Source organism: Triticum urartu, unplaced genomic scaffold (assembly GCF_003073215.2).
Source record: "Triticum urartu cultivar G1812 unplaced genomic scaffold, Tu2.1 TuUngrouped_contig_726, whole genome shotgun sequence".
NCBI lineage: Eukaryota > Viridiplantae > Streptophyta > Magnoliopsida > Poales > Poaceae > Triticum > Triticum urartu.
This window is the reverse complement of record NW_024118089.1, coordinates 28,110-49,203: the sequence shown is the minus strand read 5'-3', so window position 1 is coordinate 49,203 and position 21,094 is coordinate 28,110. Positions and strand designations below refer to the sequence as shown.

General features: G+C 47.1%; 1 protein-coding gene across 1 annotated transcript; it reads right to left on the bottom strand.

The window, feature by feature from the left end:
• Nucleotides 1-313: 313 nt before the first annotated feature.
• Nucleotides 314-10,359, bottom strand: LOC125531494 (peptidyl-prolyl cis-trans isomerase-like). The gene is made up of 6 exons (XM_048695886.1): nt 10,052-10,359; nt 8,023-8,167; nt 7,727-7,815; nt 5,907-5,961; nt 5,620-5,705; nt 314-719 (listed from the first exon to the last, which is right to left on the bottom strand). Exons 1-6 carry the CDS (start codon nt 10,241-10,243, stop codon nt 564-566), a joined length of 723 nt encoding a protein of 240 aa, XP_048551843.1. The 5' UTR covers nt 10,244-10,359; the 3' UTR covers nt 314-563.
• Nucleotides 10,360-21,094: the final 10,735 nt, after the last annotated feature.

Sequence of the window (21,094 nt, the reverse complement as noted above, 5' to 3'; positions counted from 1 at the left end):
CAACATTTTCAACATTGGTAAAATCATGATGTCACCTTCATCGCCCACGATTTGGCTAAATTGCCAATGACCCTTATTTGATTTGGCTAAATTTCAACATTTTCAATCAACTCATTTCAACCATAAAGGAGAAAGAAGACTAACCGGTAACCATAAATTTCAACCAACTTTTATTTGGTCAAACTTTATCATTTTTCATAACATCTCGACTTGAAGCACACTCTAAGCGTACCTCCGTGTCGTCAACACATATTTTGCCACCAAATGGGATTCTATGCTCTAAATCCGACACAGGAAAGACTTCCGATTCACATGGCAGAGAAAGAGTAAATCATGTTTAAACACATGGCATTATTTCAGTTTACCATATGAATACTGTACTGTTTTCCCTGCAACAATATTACAGCCGTGAAACAAAACAAGGTCTCATAAGATTTCTTTACTCAAAAAAAGTCGACTAGCTGGCTGGAGATTCAAGTAACCCTTTCCCCAGAGATTATAGCCGCAGAAAGAAAAGAAGGATATGTGAGGCAACCCTGAACCCTGAGCTATTGACCTACTCATCAGCCGTCCAAGGGCAGCTCACCACAATCCACAATTCGACAGGGCTGCTTGGGAATATCGGACCTGCTGGTTTCTTGCGATTCAAGCTCCCTCACAACGTCCATGCCCTCCAACACATGTCCAAACACAACATGACGGTCGTCCAACCATGGTGTCTGAGAAAAGCATTCCATTATTTTGAGTCAGAATAAGCACAAAGAAAATCTCAACGTAAAGGTTCTTGCGGATAAAACAAACAGGGAAATTCTTCAATTGGCTGGGGATAATTTATTCCTCATAAGTTATCCTATCCAATCTAATCTCCTGCATTTTGTCTTGTTTATACATTGATAAACGCACTACAAATCTACCATCCCAAGTGGTTATTAAGTTATACTATCACTGGCTGGGAATCGCCGCCGAGCATACAAGTGCCCAGGCTAAGGGGGGCCGGTCGCTAACTCTGCTCACCATCTTGCAAAATTGGCGGCGGCACAATGGCTGCATCTTCAACAGCACAAATCTGGATTGCAATCCCTTGGCCGAAAGTATCTAGCCGGATGTGGAACAGTGTGCAAGCTAGCCGACCGCAAGGTGCTGAGGAGGCTGCTGTTTCACACGACATCCTCCTGGCCTGCCATAGGCAGCAGTAATAGTAGGGCTTTGGTCTCATTTTGCCTTATTTTCGCTTCCTTTCCTCATCTTTGGCAGTTTTTAGGCTTCGCTAGCTTAATTTCTTTTTCGAGAAAACGCAAATAGCCTTTGCATTTCATTGCATTGGAAAGATAGGGAATTTAGAGCAACTTCAACGGGCCGACCCAAACGGACGGCGCTTTTGTCCGCTTTTTGTCCGTTTGGGTTGGCCCGGCGGACACAAACGTCCGGCGCTGTGTTTGGGTCGGCGCGAGCGCCCAACGCTAGCCCGACCCATTTTGTCGGCGTGCCAATTTTTTTTAACATGCATTTAGTTAAACATAAAAGCCGGTCACGAAGACCGGCAAAAGTCCACATTATGTTAATTAACATTAAAAAACTAAAAACTAGACGACACGCAGCCCTAGGCGTCCTCGTCGGCGTCTGCGTCGGGGCCGGTGAGGTCAATCAGCGTCGGCGCAGGTCCGGCCCAGGGGAACGCCGTGTTCCAGAGGGCGGCGATGTCGGGCTGCACCGCCGCTCCCTCGGCCTGGCGCGCCTCCTCTTCGGCCTCGCGCTCGAGCATATGCAGGCGCTCACCCTCCCGGCGCTCCTCGGCCAGCCGAACGCGGCGCCAATGGTCGAGGTAGGCCGCCTCCTGCTTCTCCGTCGCCCCGAGCCAGATCGGCGGAGCGCTGACCCACTCGTGCACTACTCCGGTCCAGGAGTAGCGCTCGAGGGGGGCCGGCTCATCCGGCTCGGCTTTGGGCACCGGTGATCCAGTGACGGGGGGCCCGACAGCGGCCACTGGGGGCGTCGACGCAGGAGGTGTGGGCTCGGCTGTTGGCGGCCCATCCGCATTTGGCCCAACAGCAGTCGTGGGAGGGGGGGGGACCCCAACTTCAAAGGAGGGCTCGGGCGCGGGCAGGATGGCGAGGGAGGCGGCAACGAGGACGCCTCTTCCCGCCGAAACCGTCGCGGCGCGATCGTGGGGCTGCGGTGGCTGGTCAGCGGAGATTCCTGGGCCCGCCCGGGCGACAGGAGCGGGCGGGATGCCACTTTGCCCCGGCAAGGCGGCAGGCGATCCTGGCTCTCCTGAACAAACTGGCGCAACGGGCTGCAATCTGGGACCTGGCCCAAAAGGGCAAGATCCCGACACGGCGTTGGATCAGCAGCGGCAGGGGTGGGACCGGCGGAATCGTCCTCGGGATCATGGGGGAGCCGGTGTTTGAAATTCCGGGGCTCTCCTGTGCACCAGCGACCAGTGTGAGTTCGTCAGCTGGCCTCGGCACAACCGTCGTGGCGTCGTCAGCGGGCTCGACGGCCGCATGCGTCAGGCCTGCTTCCAAAGCCTGCCTTTGCGGGGCCCTTCTTTTCCCTCTTTTTCCTCTTTTGGCTCGGTGACGAGAACGAACGGGGCCCAACTGACCCGGCCATGACAACATGCCATCCCGCGTCGGCAAGGCGGGCAACACCGCCACCGCCGCCGCCGGCCGGGGCCAGGAGGTCACCGTGTTCGTCCCGTCGGCCTGTCCTGAGCGGTCGACGGCGTGCCAGGCGAACGCGTCCATGGCCATGCCGTCGGCCCGGCCGTCCGACGCAGCGTTAGTCTGCCTGCGCTTCCGACCACGGCGCCGCGCCCGACCAGGTCCGGAGCCCTGGCCCTGGCCATGCCCATTGCCGGCGCCATCGCAGCCGGGGTCGTCGTTATTGGCCTGGGCACCGGGAGGGGGCGCTCCGAGCGGGGTCGCACGTACGAGCGCGATGGAGATGGGATACGTGAGCGCCCTGACCACCGGCGCCTCCGAGGGCACACGAGACGGCAGGAGCTCGACGATCTCTAGGATGGCAGCGCGGCGAACGTCGGCAGGGTCATGCACACGGCCGGATAGGCGGAGACGGCCAGGTCCGCGCGAGAGCGCGTGCGGGAATGTAACCTCTTGATCCAGCAGCTCTCCCCGAGGACGTGCTCGGCGGTGGAAAGATGCCAGGCTTGGGCGGGAATGCCACGAAGCTCGAGCTCGACGCGGTGTTCGAACACGCCGGCGCCGGCATGCGCGAGCTTGCACCATGGTCGTAGTGACAGCGCGAAGCGCGGCGAGCTGATGAAATGCTCGCTGAGCCGGCGCATGGTGTCCAAGGTGGAGAAGAGGATGAGGAAGTCTTCGGGGTGGTGCTCGTGGACGGTGAAATCGCCTTCGAATAGCTCGAGGGAGCGGTAGAGCAGTTCGGCCACCTCAGCCGCGATCACCTGCGGCCTGTTGCCGGTGATGGAGGCCACCATTGCGCGGCCAAGGACCCGCTCAGCCTCCTCCATCTCCGTGGATTGCGCCATGATGACACGCACGGGCACGTCGGGCCGCGGCGGGGGAGCCGGGGCCAGCTGGGGAAGCGCAGGTGGTGCCGGGGGTGGGTGCGCGGCGGCGCACTGGGGGCGGGCCGTCCCTGCCTGGGGCATCACGAGGAGGCCGCGCGTCGCCGTGGCGCCGGTAGTCGCAGTCACGGGATTCGTGGCCAGAGGTGAGGCAGCGCCTGCACCAGACGTCGTTGGTGCAGTCCCTCACCCGGTGGTGGTGGTCGAGGCAGCGAAAACACAGCCCAGCAATCTCCTCCGGTGACGAGCTGCGGCGGCGGGGAGGCGAGGAACTGGGGGTGCCGTCCTAGCGCGGGCGGCGGTGGCGGTTCCTGCGTCGCGGCTGCGGAACCCATCAGCGTCGAGCACAGCTCCGCCTGAGACGCGGTGGACTTCCGAGCGGGGTCCAAGGCGTTGCCTGGCGGGCACGCGGGCAACTAGCGCGGCGCGGCCAAGGGCCCCAGGTGCCGGCGAGGCAGCAGCGGCCGGCAGGGTGAGGGCGGCGTCCCTGTACGAGCGCGCCGAGGACTCGCTCTCCCTCCGAGCTGAGCCTGCGGTCACCGGAGGACACGCGCTCGCCGGAGAGGGTCGCCCGACGGTCGACAAGGGCAGCACCAGGTGATTCCATGGCAGAGGGTGGGGGGGGGGGGCGGGAGGCGGCCGGCCGGCGGGGGCGTCGGCGGCAGGCAGCGGGGGCTTGGAGGAGCTAGAGGGTGGGAGCGGAGCTAGGTGGGAGCGGAGCCATCCTGTGGTTACTCGGAAAGAGGGCCAGTACAATCTGTCCTTTCCCATTACTCGCTAGCTTAATTTCCCATTCTCTTCTTTTCGACTTTGGCAGGTTTATCATTTAAGCTTTGTACCATCTTGGCGTTCTTCTTCTAATACAAAATGGCACACATCTTGGTGCGTGTAAGAGAATTGTTTTTGAAAATGGCATGGCGATGACATGTAAAATGTGATGAATGGGAGAACCTATACAGCTGTAATACGGAATGTGCCTTTTTCACCACATATTGTGGGAAACTTAAAGAAATGTGGAAGGTGCACTTTTCAACAGCTCTAACAGCTATAAAGAATCAAGTAGTAACCTAAAATGAAGTTCTGAAAACAATAAGATGATGAAATATTAGGACGTGTACAATGATGCTGTGCCACATATGATAAATGATGAGGTGGAGGAACGAGAAATCAGAAAAAAGGGATTGTCTTCTCTTAATTAAGAGATTATCTCTTAGGAACAATATCTCTGACAACATATTTAGTTACTATAGAGATAAGCACCGGCGGAGCTACGTGTAACAAAAATAGGACAAGGCCCGCCCAGCCAGTAGCAAATGCAGTGGAGGATTCAGAGTAGACTGAGCTGTGAAAGAAAAAATAGTGGATTTCCTTTGTATTGGCCCGCCCACCTTTGATAGTGTAGCAGCTCCACCACTGGAGATAAGACTAAATGATAACCATTATACATCATAGTTTTTATTTTCATTTCTAGATTACGTGGCAGATTTAAGATAGGGCGGTTTTATTAACCATTGTACATGCCCTTACACACTTTGGACTACTGCAATGATTGTGACTTTATGCCTCTCTGCTGAAGACACACTATTTTAGAAACAAGAATTCAAGTATCGTCAATTGTTACTTTGGGTGTAAGTGTTTTTGTGGGCACAAACAATCTTACAAAGAAATTTAGGGAGCGGATTGAAGGATTAAAGTTTTCTGTCAGGATCAGGAATCTAAACCACATCCTACTCCTTTTCTGGTATACAAAAGGGAGTAATGGTTTTTGTGAAGCTAATTTGTTAGTGGGGTATTACAACACTGATTTCAGTTCTGTCAATACAGAAAAATACCCCCATTTTCAAGTGTCTGAACTTGGAAGTAATACCTAGGGCTAGTAAATAAATCTCAATGGTATTGATCGAACACAAAATAGGGATAGAAATGTACCCCTCTGTTCATAGTTTGCAGATACTTTCGAACACTAAAGCCTTTACTTATTACTACCATATATGACTCTGAAAGCGAAGAGTTTAGCAAATAGCGACCTAAAAATGATCCTACCATATTGAATATTAAGGATTTCTTACCTTCACAGTGCAAATGAAAAACTGACTTCCATTTGTGTCAGGGCCAGCGTTGGCCATGCTTAGTACACCAGGACCAACATGCTTTACTGAAAAAGGGGTAAGAAATAGAAACTTTCAATTTAACTACTACTGAACTAAAACTGAACCTATTGCAGGCAAAAAATTCAATACACAACTCTATGCAAATCAATGAAGCTTCAGTCCATAAATCAGAAGTGCGGCGAAAAGGCCAAGGTTATAAAGTGGAAAGTTCATTCAAAGATAATGTGCAGTATAAAACCACTTACATGTAAAATTTTCATCATCAAAGCATTCACCATAAATACTTCTCCCACCAGTACCCTGCGGTCACCAAAAAATCCTTAGCACCTAACAAGTGAAAAAGTCTGTTACCTTGTCACAGAAACAAGTTTGCTGATAAATAAGTCACTGAACTCCAAACCTAGATTATGATGAACTTCACTTGTCTTTCATAAGGTGCTTTTCGACCCACTTTAACATTTATTTTGTACACTATCTTAGCATTGCAGTGCTTCCCAGAACTAAGAAAGTTGCCAGACTTTCCCTAGATGCATCCATAACAGAAATACTACTATTTTGAAATTAAACATGTTCTCTTCCAAACTTATATACTCAACACATTATCGTCTATCTTTCTTTTTTTGTGTGTTTAAGCAATTTGATTGTTCAAATTTCATCCTTGCCCTTGGTAGTTTCTCAACACATGTAACTCATGAAAGGATAAAAATGAAGAATCTTGGCCTGGTAAACTGTTGTGTGGTAGATTTGTCACTTAGCTTATCATAGGAAAGGGACATAAAAGTGAAGAGGTGAGGAGTAGCAATAGGAAAAATGAATTGCATTAGGAAAGGCTGTGTTGCAGAACTGCTTAGCCTAGCAGCACAACCCTTGTATTGCTCTCCCACAACCCTGTTCTCACAGTTTAGGCTGCTCCCATTCGCACGCCGCTGCTGCGGGAATCGATTTTGCTTTCTTTCCTCTGGTTACTAAGATGTTTAAGTTCGCCAGGTTGTCTCTTGCCTGCTCATGGACTTAGCAGACGGTTTAAAAGGTTGACCTATTTGAGAATCTCTGGATCTATGCTTATTTCCAACTCCCCGGAGCATTTCGTTGCTTGATATGCCCTTACTCGTCTCTGGGTGCCTTGGTATACACTGCAAGCTTTTCCTCTTTTGAACCTCGCCTTTAACTTAAGGCTGTGCCATCCTAAGGTGATACGAACGTCCATGAGTGTGAAATCATAGATCGAACTGCCGAATCGGCGAATTCAGTGTTATGATAGTATCCGCTAAGTTCACGGGTTGGAGATAAGTGGACTCGAAACAGCTAACAGCCACCGCAGGGTAAACCACCGCCTCTCAGGTCTCCCCGATGGGTTCTACCAGAGGCACAATACTAGGCAGCCACTGTGGCTACTAGCCAGTATTCATCTAACTTTCATAAATATTGGATGAGCCATACAGTCATAGTACGACGCCCCTTCAACATATTATATTGGCATAAATATAAATTAACACATTTAAGAACCCATCTTAACTAACTAGAGAATATCATAAATCAATAGCTGAAGTGGTACTGCATGATACCACAGACTCCAGGGGATGTGTAGACTCAGTGTGCTGAAGAGGATAGGACCTAGTACATTCACTTAATCCAAATATCAGTAAACTTGTAGGCAGCTGGTACAATAACTGGCAACTCTTCTGCTAAAATAACTCTATTATGCCATCTTTTTCATGGGTGGTACTTGTTGAAGACTTAAATCACTCCCTTGGGTGAAAAGTACTAGTTTCTGCAATGGCATTGATCGGGATCCTCTATTTCCCCCATCCATTTTATTAGTTGACTTGGTGAAATAGAAGTAGAATGCACCCAAATTCATAATTCCAAAGGGTCATTTCTGCAGACCTGAAGAATATAAAATCTACATTACAGACATCTGTGCACCCTGTAAGCGAATGGACATATGCTGCACAAACACCATCTGAAACAAAGCTCACAATTTGATTGTACTGGAATGTATGGTGTACAGGGAGGAGTGCAGAATAAAGTGAGCTGACTAGTTATCAGGGAACATAGTACTTACATTGTTGTTCTGGAAATCACCGCCCTGAATCATGAAATCCTTGATAATTCGGTGGAAGGAGCAGCCCTTGTATCCATAACCTTTGTCTCCTGCCCCAATAAAAAAGAGAGCAACAATATCTGAGTCCAGATATATACTACTCAGCACATTTACTGACACTAGCAACTCCTACGAATTTGTTGTCGACGTTAAATAGTGAGGACCGAGGATTGCTAATTAAAACTTTGGAACCTTGGTCTTTATAGACTGGGCATCATTAATAGATGTCTTTTATCTGAAAAAATAGCGTGCTATACCAGTGCACAAGGCGCGGAAGTTATCAACAGTCCTGGGGACGACCTCGCCGAAGAGTCCAATTACCACCTTGCCTGCGCGTTCCCCGCCGATCTCGACGTCAAAGAAGCATTTGCTCGTCACCTTAGCCTGGAGATCCAAGTCACCCTGCAGAAGCAGCAACAGGACAAGGCAAATTACAAGCTAGATCTCCGCGTCTGCGACTGTGGTCGCGCCCATCATCGACAGGGAATGACCCTGGTTGCTCACTTGGCGGCTGAGACAGTGTGGTTGTAGTAGGGAAGTTCTGAGTAATCGATTCATCTTTGATGTCAGTAGATTTCTGGTACATGTGGTTGTTTTCCCTCTATCTTAATGAAACGACGCGCAATGCTCTTGCGCGTTCCGGAAAAATAAAGGACCAGTGGGGCAACTCCAACGCTGAACATCAAAACAGACACCTCAAATGTCCACGGACACGTCCAGACATGTCAACGGACAGCGATTGTGGAGCCGGTCATCCAAATCGTATGCATCAAATAGCATCAAATGCGTACAACAGGATGGGCCAGGCGGACCTAGAGGAGAAAACACATTGGTTGTGAGGACATGTGGTCCAACTGACAATGGGCAAGCGGACTATCCGGACTTCCCCCAAATCTCCCAGGTTGGGTTCAGGTTTTTGATAATTCGGACGTCCGGATGTTTGATGCATGGCGTTGGAGGGAAAAAAGTGTCCGGACCGCTTGGTCCGGACATTTTGGGAAGGAGTTGCCCTGATCGGACATACTGTGCGCCGGTTCTCGGGGAGCTGAGTGCGAGGACGCAGAATCCATCGCAATGGTGAGCGCTGTACGAAGAACTTAGAGAGATTTTCCAAACGTATAGGGCTCCTTTGATACAAAGGAATTTGAAAGGATTTTTACAGGATTTGGATCCTTAGGATTTTTTCCTGTGATGGTCGTTTGATTTGTAGGATTGGAATCATTAGGATTTTTTTCATAGGATTCATTTGTACTATAGGCCTCTTTGATTCACAGGATTTTCAAAATGCAGGAACAGGAAAAATGTAGGAATAGAGTGTCAGGTCCTCTTATATCCTATGGGATTTGCAGAAGTGTGTCATATCCTCTTGTATCCCATGGGATAGTGTTTAGAACAGGAACTGCATATCCCATAGGATATAAGAGGACATGACACTATTCCTACATTTTTTCCTGTTCCTGCATTTTGAAAATCCTGCGACTCAAAGAGGCCCTTAACATACAGAAAGCTGATAGAGAGCAACGTTGCCACCCACCTCATTTGGTTTGGAGGATTTTCGTAGGAATAACATAGGAACAAGGATTCCGGAGGAAAATTTCCTATATATGCATTCGGTTTGTAGGAAATGCGTACAGGAATTTCGTAGAAATACTACTCATTTCTTGTGTTTTTGGAGGAAACTATGGCCTCCTTTGGTTTGTAGGAATTTCATAGGATTTCTAGAGGATAGGATTCTTATAGGATTTTTTCCTTTAGAGCCCTTTGGTTCATAGGAATGGATTCCTATTCCTACATAGGATTGGTTCCTATCCTCCACATTTCATAGGAAAATAAAAATGAGCCTAGACTCAATAGAAAAATTCCTTTGGTGTCAACCAAATGACATCTTGTTTCCTATTCCTACTCATAGGATTTGAGATACATGTCATCTCATTTCCTACAAGATTCCTATTCCTACGATAATCCTATCCTATGAACCAAAAGAGGCCGCGTCCACTCAAAGCTCATTTTACGCGTAGGAACGAGGCAAGTCGATTCCTTAGGATGGCAAGTGTCATCCTATCAAATTCCTATACTACTCCTAATTCCTACATTTTGATTTCCTCCAAAAGCCCTCAGACGGCAGCCCAAGCCAAGAATGTCAACCATGTAACCGCATGTGATTGTAATCGAGAATGGATATACTAAGCTCTCGCTTTCACCTCAAAATAAACAGAACAATGAACATTCAAACCCCCAGAATGAGTAGCGAGCACAGAACTGCCAGGTGGGGGGAGGCGCGCGTACCTCGGCAGCCGCCGCGCGGACGACGAAGGCGGCGGCAGGGGCGCGGCGCGCACCGAGTCTGACCGCACCCGCGGAGCTGGAGCGGAGGGAGCAGTCAACGCGTCCCCTAGTGCTGCTGCGGCCAAGGACGACGCATCGGCGCGGCGCCGGCGTGAGTGCGGAGGGGTTGGACACGGCCGGCCTGCACGCCATGTCAGGGTTGGTTGCTAGCACTGGGATTATCAGATTTTTTTTTTCTTATTGATGAGAGCACTTGGATTATCAGATAGAATTCGATCAACGGGGATTGGGATAAGGAGGACAAGACAGAGCGCACGAGGCATTTCCAGAGCGGACGCCTATTTCACAGTTTTTTTTAAGAAAACAACACGCTTTATTACTCAATGTTTAGGGGAATACTAGCAAAAAACCCATGCGTTGTAACAGGATACAAATTTTAACTTATTAATTCCTCTAGAAAGGATGAACAGGTTAACTCTGCATTCTTTGAATAGTAATGCTTAATTTGTGTGATGCTTGAATTGGATGGTGAACAACAAAAACTCACCTCATCTCTCATTTTTCCTAATGTCTATCCTCTGCTAGTTTCATGAAGATGACCTCTTTGAATACTCTACATAGTACCTGTAGAAAGCAAATAATATTAGTTTTGGAGAACAATAGTTGGGTAAATAAAATATGATGCTATTATTTTCATTACAGAGTGATGTGCCAATGGAAAGTACCCATATGCATGTCTTTACTCTTAACAATCTCATGCCACGATTGCATCCGCAATCTAGGAAGAACTTTTCTCAGATAATGGAGGAAAAGAACAAACTACCAGATAAGATTTATTTTTCTCTCTGATGAATTTTTCGTAATAACGAAAAAACTATCGTAAGATCTCTTTTCCTGGTCTGATCAATTTTTGTAATAATGAAGCAACTATCAACTATTGGATGAAATGAATTACCCAAGAATATAGGGAGAATTATTTGAGTGAAGCTATAAGAAATGAATAAAATCATCCGGTAAGTTAGTCCACATGAAATCAATGAACATACTTCTCATGTCGCTGGCAAGTTACCTTTGATAAACTATAAACAAATAGTTATAGTTTTCTTGTCAAGAAAGGCAAACAAAATCCATCAAAAGACGTTAACTTACCATACAATTGTATGTTTGTGTATCTTGTCGGCAGAAGGTCTTAGCAACTGTCAAGTTTGGCAACTAATGTTGGAAATATGCCCTAGAGGCAATAATAAATAAGTTATTATTATATTTCCTTGTTCATGATAGTCGTTTATTGTCCACGCTAGAATTGTATTGATAGGAAACTCAGATACATGTGTGGATACATAGACAACACCATGTCCCTAGTAAGCCTCTAGTTGACTAGCTCGTTGATCAATAGATGGTTACCGTTTCCTAACCATGGACATTGGATGTCGTTGATAACGGGATCACATCATTAGGAGAATGATGTGATGGACAAGACCCAATCCTAAGCATAGCACTAGATCGTGTAGTTCGTATGCTAAAGCTTTTCTAATGTCAAGTATCATTTCCTTAGACCATGAGATTGTGCAACTCCCGGATACCGTAGGAGTGCTTTGGGTGTGCCAAACGTCACAACGTAACTGGGTGGCTATAAAGGTACACTACAGGTATCTCCGAAAGTGTCTGTTGGGTTGGCACGAATCGAGACTGGGATTTGTCACTCCGTGTAAACGGAGAGGTATCTCTGGGCCCACTCGGTAGGACATCATCATAATGTGCACAATGTGATCAAGGAGTTGATCACGGGATGATGTGTTGCGAAACGAGTAAAGAGACTTGCCGGTAACGAGATTGAACAAGGTATCGGGATACCGACGATCGAATCTCGGGCAAGTATCGTACCGCTAGACAAAGGGAATTGTATACGGGATTGATTAAGTCCTTGACATCGTGGTTCATCCGATGAGATCATCGTGGAACATGTGGGAGCCAAAATGGGTATCCAGATCCCGCTGTTGGTTATTGACCGGAGAGTCATCTCGGTCATGTCTGCATGTCTCCCGAACCCGTAGGGTCTACACACTTAAGGTTCGGTGATGCTAGGGTTATAGAGATATTAGTATGCGGTAACCCGAAAGTTGTTCGGAGTCCCGGATGAGATCCCGGAAGTCACGAGGAGTTCCGGAATGGTCCGGAGGTAAAGAATTATATATAGGAAGTGCTATTTCGGCCATCGGGACAAGTTTCGGGGTCACCGGTATTGTACCGGGACCACCGGAAGGGTCCCGGGGGTCCACCGGGTGGGGCCACCTGCCCCGGGGGGCCACATGGGCTGTAGGGGGTGCGCCTTGGCCTACATGGGCCAAGGGAACCAGCCCCAAGAGGCCCATGCGCCAAGAGAAGAGAAAAAGGGGAGAGTCCTAAAAGGGGAAGGCACCTCCGAGGTGCCTTGGGGAGGATGGACTCCTCCCCCCCTTGGCCGCACCCTTCCTTGGAGGAAGGGGCAACGGCTGCGCCTCCCCCCTCTCCCTTGGCCCTATATATAGTGGGGAAAAAGGAGGAGCAACCATACCTAAGGCCTGGCGCCTCCCTCTCCCTCCCGTGACACATCTCCCTCCTCCCGCAGCGCTTAGCGAAACCCTGTTGGAATCCCGCTACTTCCACCACGCCGTCGTGCTACTGGATCTCCATCAACCTCTCCCTCCTCCTTGCTGGATCAAGGCGTGGGAGACGTCTCCGTTCCGTACGTGTGTTGAACGCGGAGGTGTCGTCCGTTCGGCGCTAGGATCATCGGTGATTTGGATCACGACGAGTACGACTCCATCAACCCCGTTCTCTTGAATGCTTCCGCGCGCGATCTACAAGGGTATGTAGATCCACTCCTCCCTCGTTGCTAGATGACTCCATAGATAGATCTTGGTGACACGTAGGAAAATTTTGAATTTATGCTACGTTCCCCAACAGTGGCATCATGAGCTAGGTCTATGCGTAGTTTCTATGCACGAGTAGAACACAAAGTAGTTGTGGGCGTTGATTTTGTTCAATATGCTTGCCGTTACTAGTCTTATCTTGATTCGGCGGCATCGTGGGATGAAGCGGCCTGGACCGACCTTACACGTACTCTTACGTGAGACAGGTTCCACCGACTGACATGCACTATTTGCATGAGGTGGCTAGCGGGTGCCAGTCTCTCCCACTTTAGTCGGATCGGATTCGATGAAAAGGGTCCTTATGAAGGGTAAATAGCAATTGGCATATCACGTTGTGGTTTTGCGTAGGTAAGAAACGTTCTTGCTAGAAACCCATAGCAGCCACGTAAAACATGCAAACAACAATTAGAGGACGTCTAACTTGTTTTTGCAGGGTATGCTATGTGATGTGATATGGCCAAAAGGATGTGATGAATGATATATGTGATGTATGAGATTGATCATGTTCTTGTCAAGGGAATCACGACTTGCATGTCGATGACGAGACAACTTCAAGAAGACACGATGATGGAGATCATGATGATGGAGATCATGGTGTCATGCCGGTGACAAGATGATCATGGAGCCCCAAGATGGAGATCAAAGGAGCTATATGATATTGGCCATATCATGTCACTATTATTTGATTGCATGTGATGTTTATCATGTTTATGCATCTTATTTGCTTAGAACGACGGTAGTAAATAAGATGATCCCTCATTACAATTTCAAGAATGTGTTCTCCCCTAACTGTGCACCGTTGCTAAAGTTCGTCGTTTCGAAGCACCACGTGATGATCGGGTGTGATAGATCCTTACGTTCACATACAACGGGTGCAAGACAGTTTTACACATGCAAAACACTTAGGGTTAACTTGACGAGCCTAGCATGTGTATAGACATGGCCTCGGAACACAGAAGACCGAAAGGTCGAGCATGAGTCGTATAGAAGATATGATCAACATGAAGATGTTCACCGACGTTGACTAGTCCGTCTCACGTGATGATCGGACACGGCCTAGTTGACTCGGATCATGTAATCACTTAGATGACTAGAGGGATGTCTATCTGAGTGGGAGTTCATAAGATGAACTTAATTATCCTGAACATAGTCAAGAGATCTTTGCAAATTATGTCGTAGCTCGCGCTTCAGTTCTACTGTTTAGATATGTTCCTAGAGAAAATTTAGTTGAAAGTTGATAGTAGCAATTATGCGGACTAGGTCCGTAAACTGAGGATTGTCCTCATTGCTTCATAGAAGGCTTATGTCCTTAATGCACCGCTCAGTGTGCTGAACCTCGAACGTTGTCTGTGGATGTTGCGAACATCTGACATACACGTTTTAATAACTACGTGATAGTTCAGTTAAACGGTTTAGAGTTGAGGCACCGAAGACGTTTTGAAACGTCGCAAAACATATGAGATGTTTCGAGGGCTGAAATTGGGATTTCAGGCCCGTGCCCACGTCAAGAGGTATAAGACCTCCGACGATTTTCTTAGCCTGCAAACTAAGGGAGAAAAGCTCAATTGTTGAACTTGTGCTCAGATTGTCTGAGTACAACAATCGCTTGAATCGAGTGGGAGTTGATCTTCCAGATGAAATAGTGATGGTTCTCCGAAGTCATTACCACCAAGCTGCTTGAGCTTCGTGATGAACTATAATATATCAGGGACATATATGATGATCCTTGAGATATTCGCGATGTTTGACACCACAAAAGTAGAAATCAAGAAGGAGCATCAATTGTTGATGGTTGGTGAAACCACTAGTTTCAAGAAGGGCAAGGGCAAGAAGGGATACTTCATGAAACGGCAATTCAGCTGCTGCTCTAGTGAAGAAACCCAAGGTTGAACCCAAAGCCGAGACTAAGTGCTTCTGTAATAAGGGGAACAGCCACTGGAGCAGAATTACCCTAGATACTTGGTAGATAAGAAGGCTGGCAAGGTCGATAGAAGTATATTGGATATACATTGTATTGATGTGTACTTTACTAGTACTCCTAGTAGCACCAGGGTATTAGATACCGGTTTGATTGCTAAGTGTTAGTAACTCGAAATAAAAGCTACGGAATAAACGGAGACTAGCTAAAGGTGAGCTGACGATATGTGTTGGAAGTGTTTCCAATGTTGATATGATCAAGCATCGCCACGCTCCCTCTACCATCGAGATTGGTGTTTGCGTTGAGCATAGACATGATTGGATTATGTCTATCGCAATACGGTTATTCATTTAAGGAGAATAATGGTTACTCTGTTTATTTGAATAATACCTTCAATGGTCTTGCACCTAAAATGAATGGTTTATTGAATCTCGATCGTAGTGATACACATGTTCATGCCAAAAGATATAATATAGTAATGATAGTACCACCTACTTGTGGCACTGCCACTAAGTCATATCGGTATAAAAACGCATGAAGAAGCTCCATGTTGATGGATCTTTGGACTCACTCGTTTGAAGGATATGAATACCACCTACTTGTGGCAGCCACGTAAGTCATATCGGTATAAAATGCATGAAGAAGCTCCATGTTGATGGATCTTTGGGCTCACTCTGTTTTGAAAAGTTTGAGACATGCGAACCATGTCTATTGGTGTATATGCATGAAGAAACTCCATGCAAATGGACCGTTTGGACTCACTTGATTTTGAATCACTTGAGACATGCAAATCATACCACATGGGCAAGATGACTGAAAGCCTTGTTTTCAGTAAAATGGAACTAGAAAGCAACTTGTTGGAAGTAATACATTTTGATGTGTGCAGTCCAATGAGTGCTGAGGCATGTAGTGGATATCGTTATGTTCTTACTTCACAGATGATTTGAGTAGATGTTGAGTATATTTACTTGATGAATCACGAGTCTGAATTATTGAAAGGTTCAAGTAATTTCAGGGTGAAGTTGAAAGATCGTCGTGACAAGAGGATAAAATATCTATGATATGATCATAGAGATGAATATCTGAATTACGAGTTTGGCACAGAATTAAGACATTGTGGAAATTGTTTCACAACTAATACAGCCTGGAACACCATAGTGTGATGGTGTGTCCGAACATCATAAATGCACCCTATTGGATATGAGTTTGGCACAGAATTAAGACATTGTGGAAATTGTTTCACAACTAATACAGCCCGGAACACCATAGTGTGATGGTGTGTCCGAACATCATAACTGCATCCTATTGGATATGATGCATACCATGATGTCTCTTATCAAATTACCACGATAGTTTATGGGGTAGGAATTAAAGACAACTACATTCACTTTAAATAGGGCACCACGTAATTCCAATGAGATGATACCGTATGAACTATGGTTTAGAGAAACCTAAGCTGTCATTTCTTAGAAGTTTGGGGCTGCGACGCTTATGTGAAAAAGTTTCAGGCTGATAAGCTCGAACCCAAAGCGGATAAATGCATCTTCATAGGACACCCAAAACAGTTGGGTATACCTCCTGTCTCAGATCCAAAAGCAATAAGGGATTGTTTCTAGAATTGGGTCTTTTCTCGAGGAAAAGTTTCTCGAAAGATTGAGTGGAGGATGGTGGAGACTTGATGAGGTTATTGAACGTTCTCTTCAACTAGTGTGTGGCAGGGCGACAGGAAGTTGTTCCTGTGGCACCTACACCAATTGAAGTGGAAGCTTATGATAGTGATCATAAAGCTTCAGATCAAGTCACTACCAAACCTCGTGGGATGCAAGGATGCGTACTACTTCAGAGTGGTACGTAATCCTGTCTTGGAAGTCATGTTGCTAGACAACAATGAACCTACGAGCTATGGAGAAGCGATGGTGGATTCCGATAAATGGCTCGAGGCCATAAAATCCGAGAGAGGATCCATGTATGAAAACAAAGTGTAGACTTTGGCAGAACGGCTCGATGGTCGTAATGCTATTGAGTACAGATGGATTTTAAAAGGAAGACGGACAATGATGGTAGGTATCACCATTAAGAAAGCTCGACTTGTCGTTAAGATGTTTTCCGACAAGTTCAAGGAGTTGACTGCGATGAGACTTTCTCACTCGTAGCGATGCTAAGAGTCTGTTGGAATTATATTAGCAATTACTGCATTATTTGTGAAATATTGCAGATAGGATGCCAAAAACCATTGTTTCCTCGACGATTTTTGAGGAAAGGTTGTATGTGATACAACCGGAAGGTTTTGTTAATCCTGAAAGATGCTTAATAAGTATGCAAAGCTCCAGCAATCCTTCTAAGGACTGGAGTAAGCATCTCGGAGTTGGAATGTATGCTTTGATGAGATGATCAAAAGTTTTGGGTGTATACAAAGTTTATGAGAAACTTGTATTTCCAAAGAAGTGAGTGGGAGCACTATAGAATTTCTGATAAGTATATGTTGTTGACATATTGTTGATCAGAAATGACGTAGAATTTCTGGAAAGCATATAGGGTTATTTGGAAAGTGTTTTTCAATGGAAAGCCTGGATTAAGCTACTTGAACATTGAGCATCAAGATCTATAAGGATAGATCAAAATGCTTAATGGTACTTTCAAATGAGCACATACCTTGACATGATCTTGAAGGTGTTCAAGATGGATCAGTCAAAGAAGGAGTTCTTGCCTGAGTTGTAAGGTATGAAGTTAAGACTTAAAGCTCGACCACAGCAGAATAGAGAGAAAGGACGAAGGTCGTCCCCTATGCTTAAGACATAGGCTCTACAGTATGCTATGCTGTGTACCGCACGTGTTTGCCATGAGACCTCAGAAATGTGCCAGTATCATTGCCACTGCAGTCAGTCAAGGTTGATATGTCATAGAGTGACAAGAATGGATCATCATTGTACAACGTCAGAAAGATACTCTTTACGAGAACTCAGTAGATACTAAAGGAAATTTTCTCGGTCATATATCGGAGGCGTGGGATAATAAGCGAGTGGTCATCGTAAAGGCGTTATGCGATGCAAACTTTAAACTACAGATTACTCCTAGTTTAGTATAGACTGGAAGCTCGTATCATTAGCACACGATTTAGTTTGGTAATAGTCTTCCATCATTACGAGCGTGGATAGCTTGCATGCGATCTCAGTCGACATGCGCATGATAAGAAATTGCCAACAAGAGTCAGTCCACACGGAACGTGACTTCTTGATAATGTTCCGACCATTGACTAATACCTCTACTACACAAATACAACTATGCATCAAACCAGATCATTGCAGTGCTTAATCTAGTGGATGGTGAAACTAGATATATGACTTTCTAGTACAAACTTTGATATGCTTTGTCGCCACCCATGTGCTGATCGCTGAAAGCCTTGTGAGTCGGTTAAAATCCTACAGTGGATCAGTATCGTTGAATCTAGATATGTCCCGAACATTCGAGTTGCTATAAGTGCGGTATCGAGACTGTTGATGAATACTCGCATCATAACGTTGGCATATTAATAAAATATTATGCTTATGTATATATCACTTTCCTTGTTCATGATAATCGGGCCATTAATTAGTTCTCATTGCTATGTATACGTGTTATTGATCGCAAGACCACAATATCTACTCATGATACATGCGTCGGATACACAGACGAGCTACCATCGATAGTATGCCTTCTGATTCTACACTATGTTGATATGCTATGCCTCGTAATCGATCACAGTATTAGAGTGATTTACATGGTCTACTACAAGACCATCGGACGATTGGACCGGCGTTATGATCGTGGAGTCCCAGAGTATAGGCACTATACATTCAGTTAGGTAGTACCTATGGTATGTGTGAATGGACACAGACGCACAATCTGACAACTAAAGCCATATGGCACTCACGAGTCGTGCTAGATTTCCGTGTATGGCCACACTAAAGCTTTTCTAAATGTCTAATTATCTAATTTTCCTTAGTAAACGCCATAAAATCACTTGAGGTTCATTTGCAGAAATCGACTGTACGGAGTGTACTTTTACACTCAGCTAACGGACATGGTTGCTTTCGAAGTACCGTAGGAGTGCTTTGGGTGTGCCATGACGTCACAACGTACTGGGTGGCTATAAAGGTACACTACAGGTATCTCCGAAAGTGTCTGTTGGGTTGGCACGAATCGAGACTGGGATTTGTCACTCCGTGTAAACGGAGAGGTATCTCTGGGCCCACTCGGTAGGACATCATCATAATGTGCACAATGTGATCAAGGAGTTGATCACGGGATGATGTGTTACGGAACGAGTAAAGAGACTTGCCGGTAACGAGATTGAACAAGGTATCGGGATACCGACGATCGAATCTCGGGCAAGTATCGTACCGCTAGACAAAGGGAATTGTATACGGGATTGATTAAGTCCTTGACATCGTGGTTCATCTGATGAGATCATCGTGGAACATGTGGGAGCCAACATGGGTATCCAGATCCCGCTGTTGGTTATTGACCGGAGAGTCATCTCGGTCATGTCTGCATGTCTCCCGAACCCGTAGGGTCTACACACTTAAGGTTCGGTGACGCTAGGGTTATAGAGATATTATATGCGGTAACCCGAAAGTTGTTCGGAGTCCCGGATGAGATCCCGGACGTCACGAGGAGTTCCGGAATGGTCCGGAGGTAAAGAATTATATATAGGAAGTGCTATTTCGGCCATCGGGACAAGTTTCGGGGTCACCGGTATTGTACCGGGACCACCGGAAGGGTCCCGGGGGTCCACCGGGTGGGGCCACCTGCCCCGGGGGGCCACATGGGCTGTAGGGGGTGCGCCTTGGCCTATATGGGCCAAGGGCACCAGCCCCAAGAGGCCCATGCGCCAAGAGAGAGAAAAAAGGGGAGAGTCCTAAAAGGGGAAGGCACCTCCGAGGTGCCTTGGGGAGGATGGACTCCTCCCCCCTTTGGCCGCACCCTTCCTTGGAGGAAGGGGCAAGGGCTGCGCCTCCCCCCTCTCCCTTGGCCCTATATATAGTGGGGAAAAGGAGGAGCAACCATACCTAAGGCCTGGCGCCTCCCTCTCCCTCCCGTGACACATCTTCCTCCTCCCGCAGCGCTTAGCGAAGCCCTGTTGGAATCCCGCTACTTCCACCACGCCGTCGTGCTGCTAGATCTCCATCAACCTCTCCCTCCTCCTTGCTGGATCAAGGCATGGGAGACGTCTCCGTTCCGTACGTGTGTTGAACGCGGAGGTGCCGTCCGTTCGGCACTAGGATCATCGGTGATTTGAATCACGACGAGTACGACTCCATCAACCCCGTTCTCTTGAACGCTTCCGCGCGCGATCTACAAGGGTATGTAGATCCACTCCTCCCTCGTTGCTAGATGACTCCATAGATAGAATCTTGGTGACACGGTAGAAAATTTTGAATTTATGCTACGTTCCCCAACAACTAAGCAGTGCCGAGTAATTTACTTCATAATTATGCACTCTGACAAGTAGCAACAGCAAGGTATTCCAATGTTATTCCCTTTCGAATATAACGTTGTCGCCATCCCTTCCATCCATCCTCTGATTTCTCTGTCCCTGGTGATCAACATTATTAGAATTCAGAATAGGACCAACAGTTTCTTACTTTACGGAACCTGCAGAAACCATCGAGCGACCAACGACACACCCACACACGCACACAAGCGTGATTCCATCGCCATCAATTTTCTTGAATGGATAGATAGATAGTACACTACATCATTCAATACTAAAAAGTATTAGTGGTCTTCCGCTCTTCCTTATTGAAGCCTTGTCTGAAGTACATCTAGCCCCCATCAACTCAAAGGGAAACAAAAGAAGAATTCATAATCGCGATTGCTGCTATCGATCACAGTCATGGCTCTTCACAAGCTTCTGCCGGTCTCCGTGCAGCCGCCCTGTAGAGCTACTCCACCACGGCCGCGCACTCCAACGGCGGCGCAGCGAGGGCAAAGGCCAAGCCGGTTGGCTACCTTGGCTACCGGGATGATCGGGCTATCGTTGGCGCTGGGGCTGCACACCGCGCGCCAGCAGCTTGCAAAACATCCGCCTCGACAAGCTGAAGTTGAGATCGTGGGCTCGTGGCCTAGGTAGCGGACCTTGACCTCGCCCTCCATGACACCGAGCGTTTTCATGGCAGCTCCATGTTCCAGATGGTCGCCCACGTCCGGGACGATCGCTCTCTCGCCGGATCT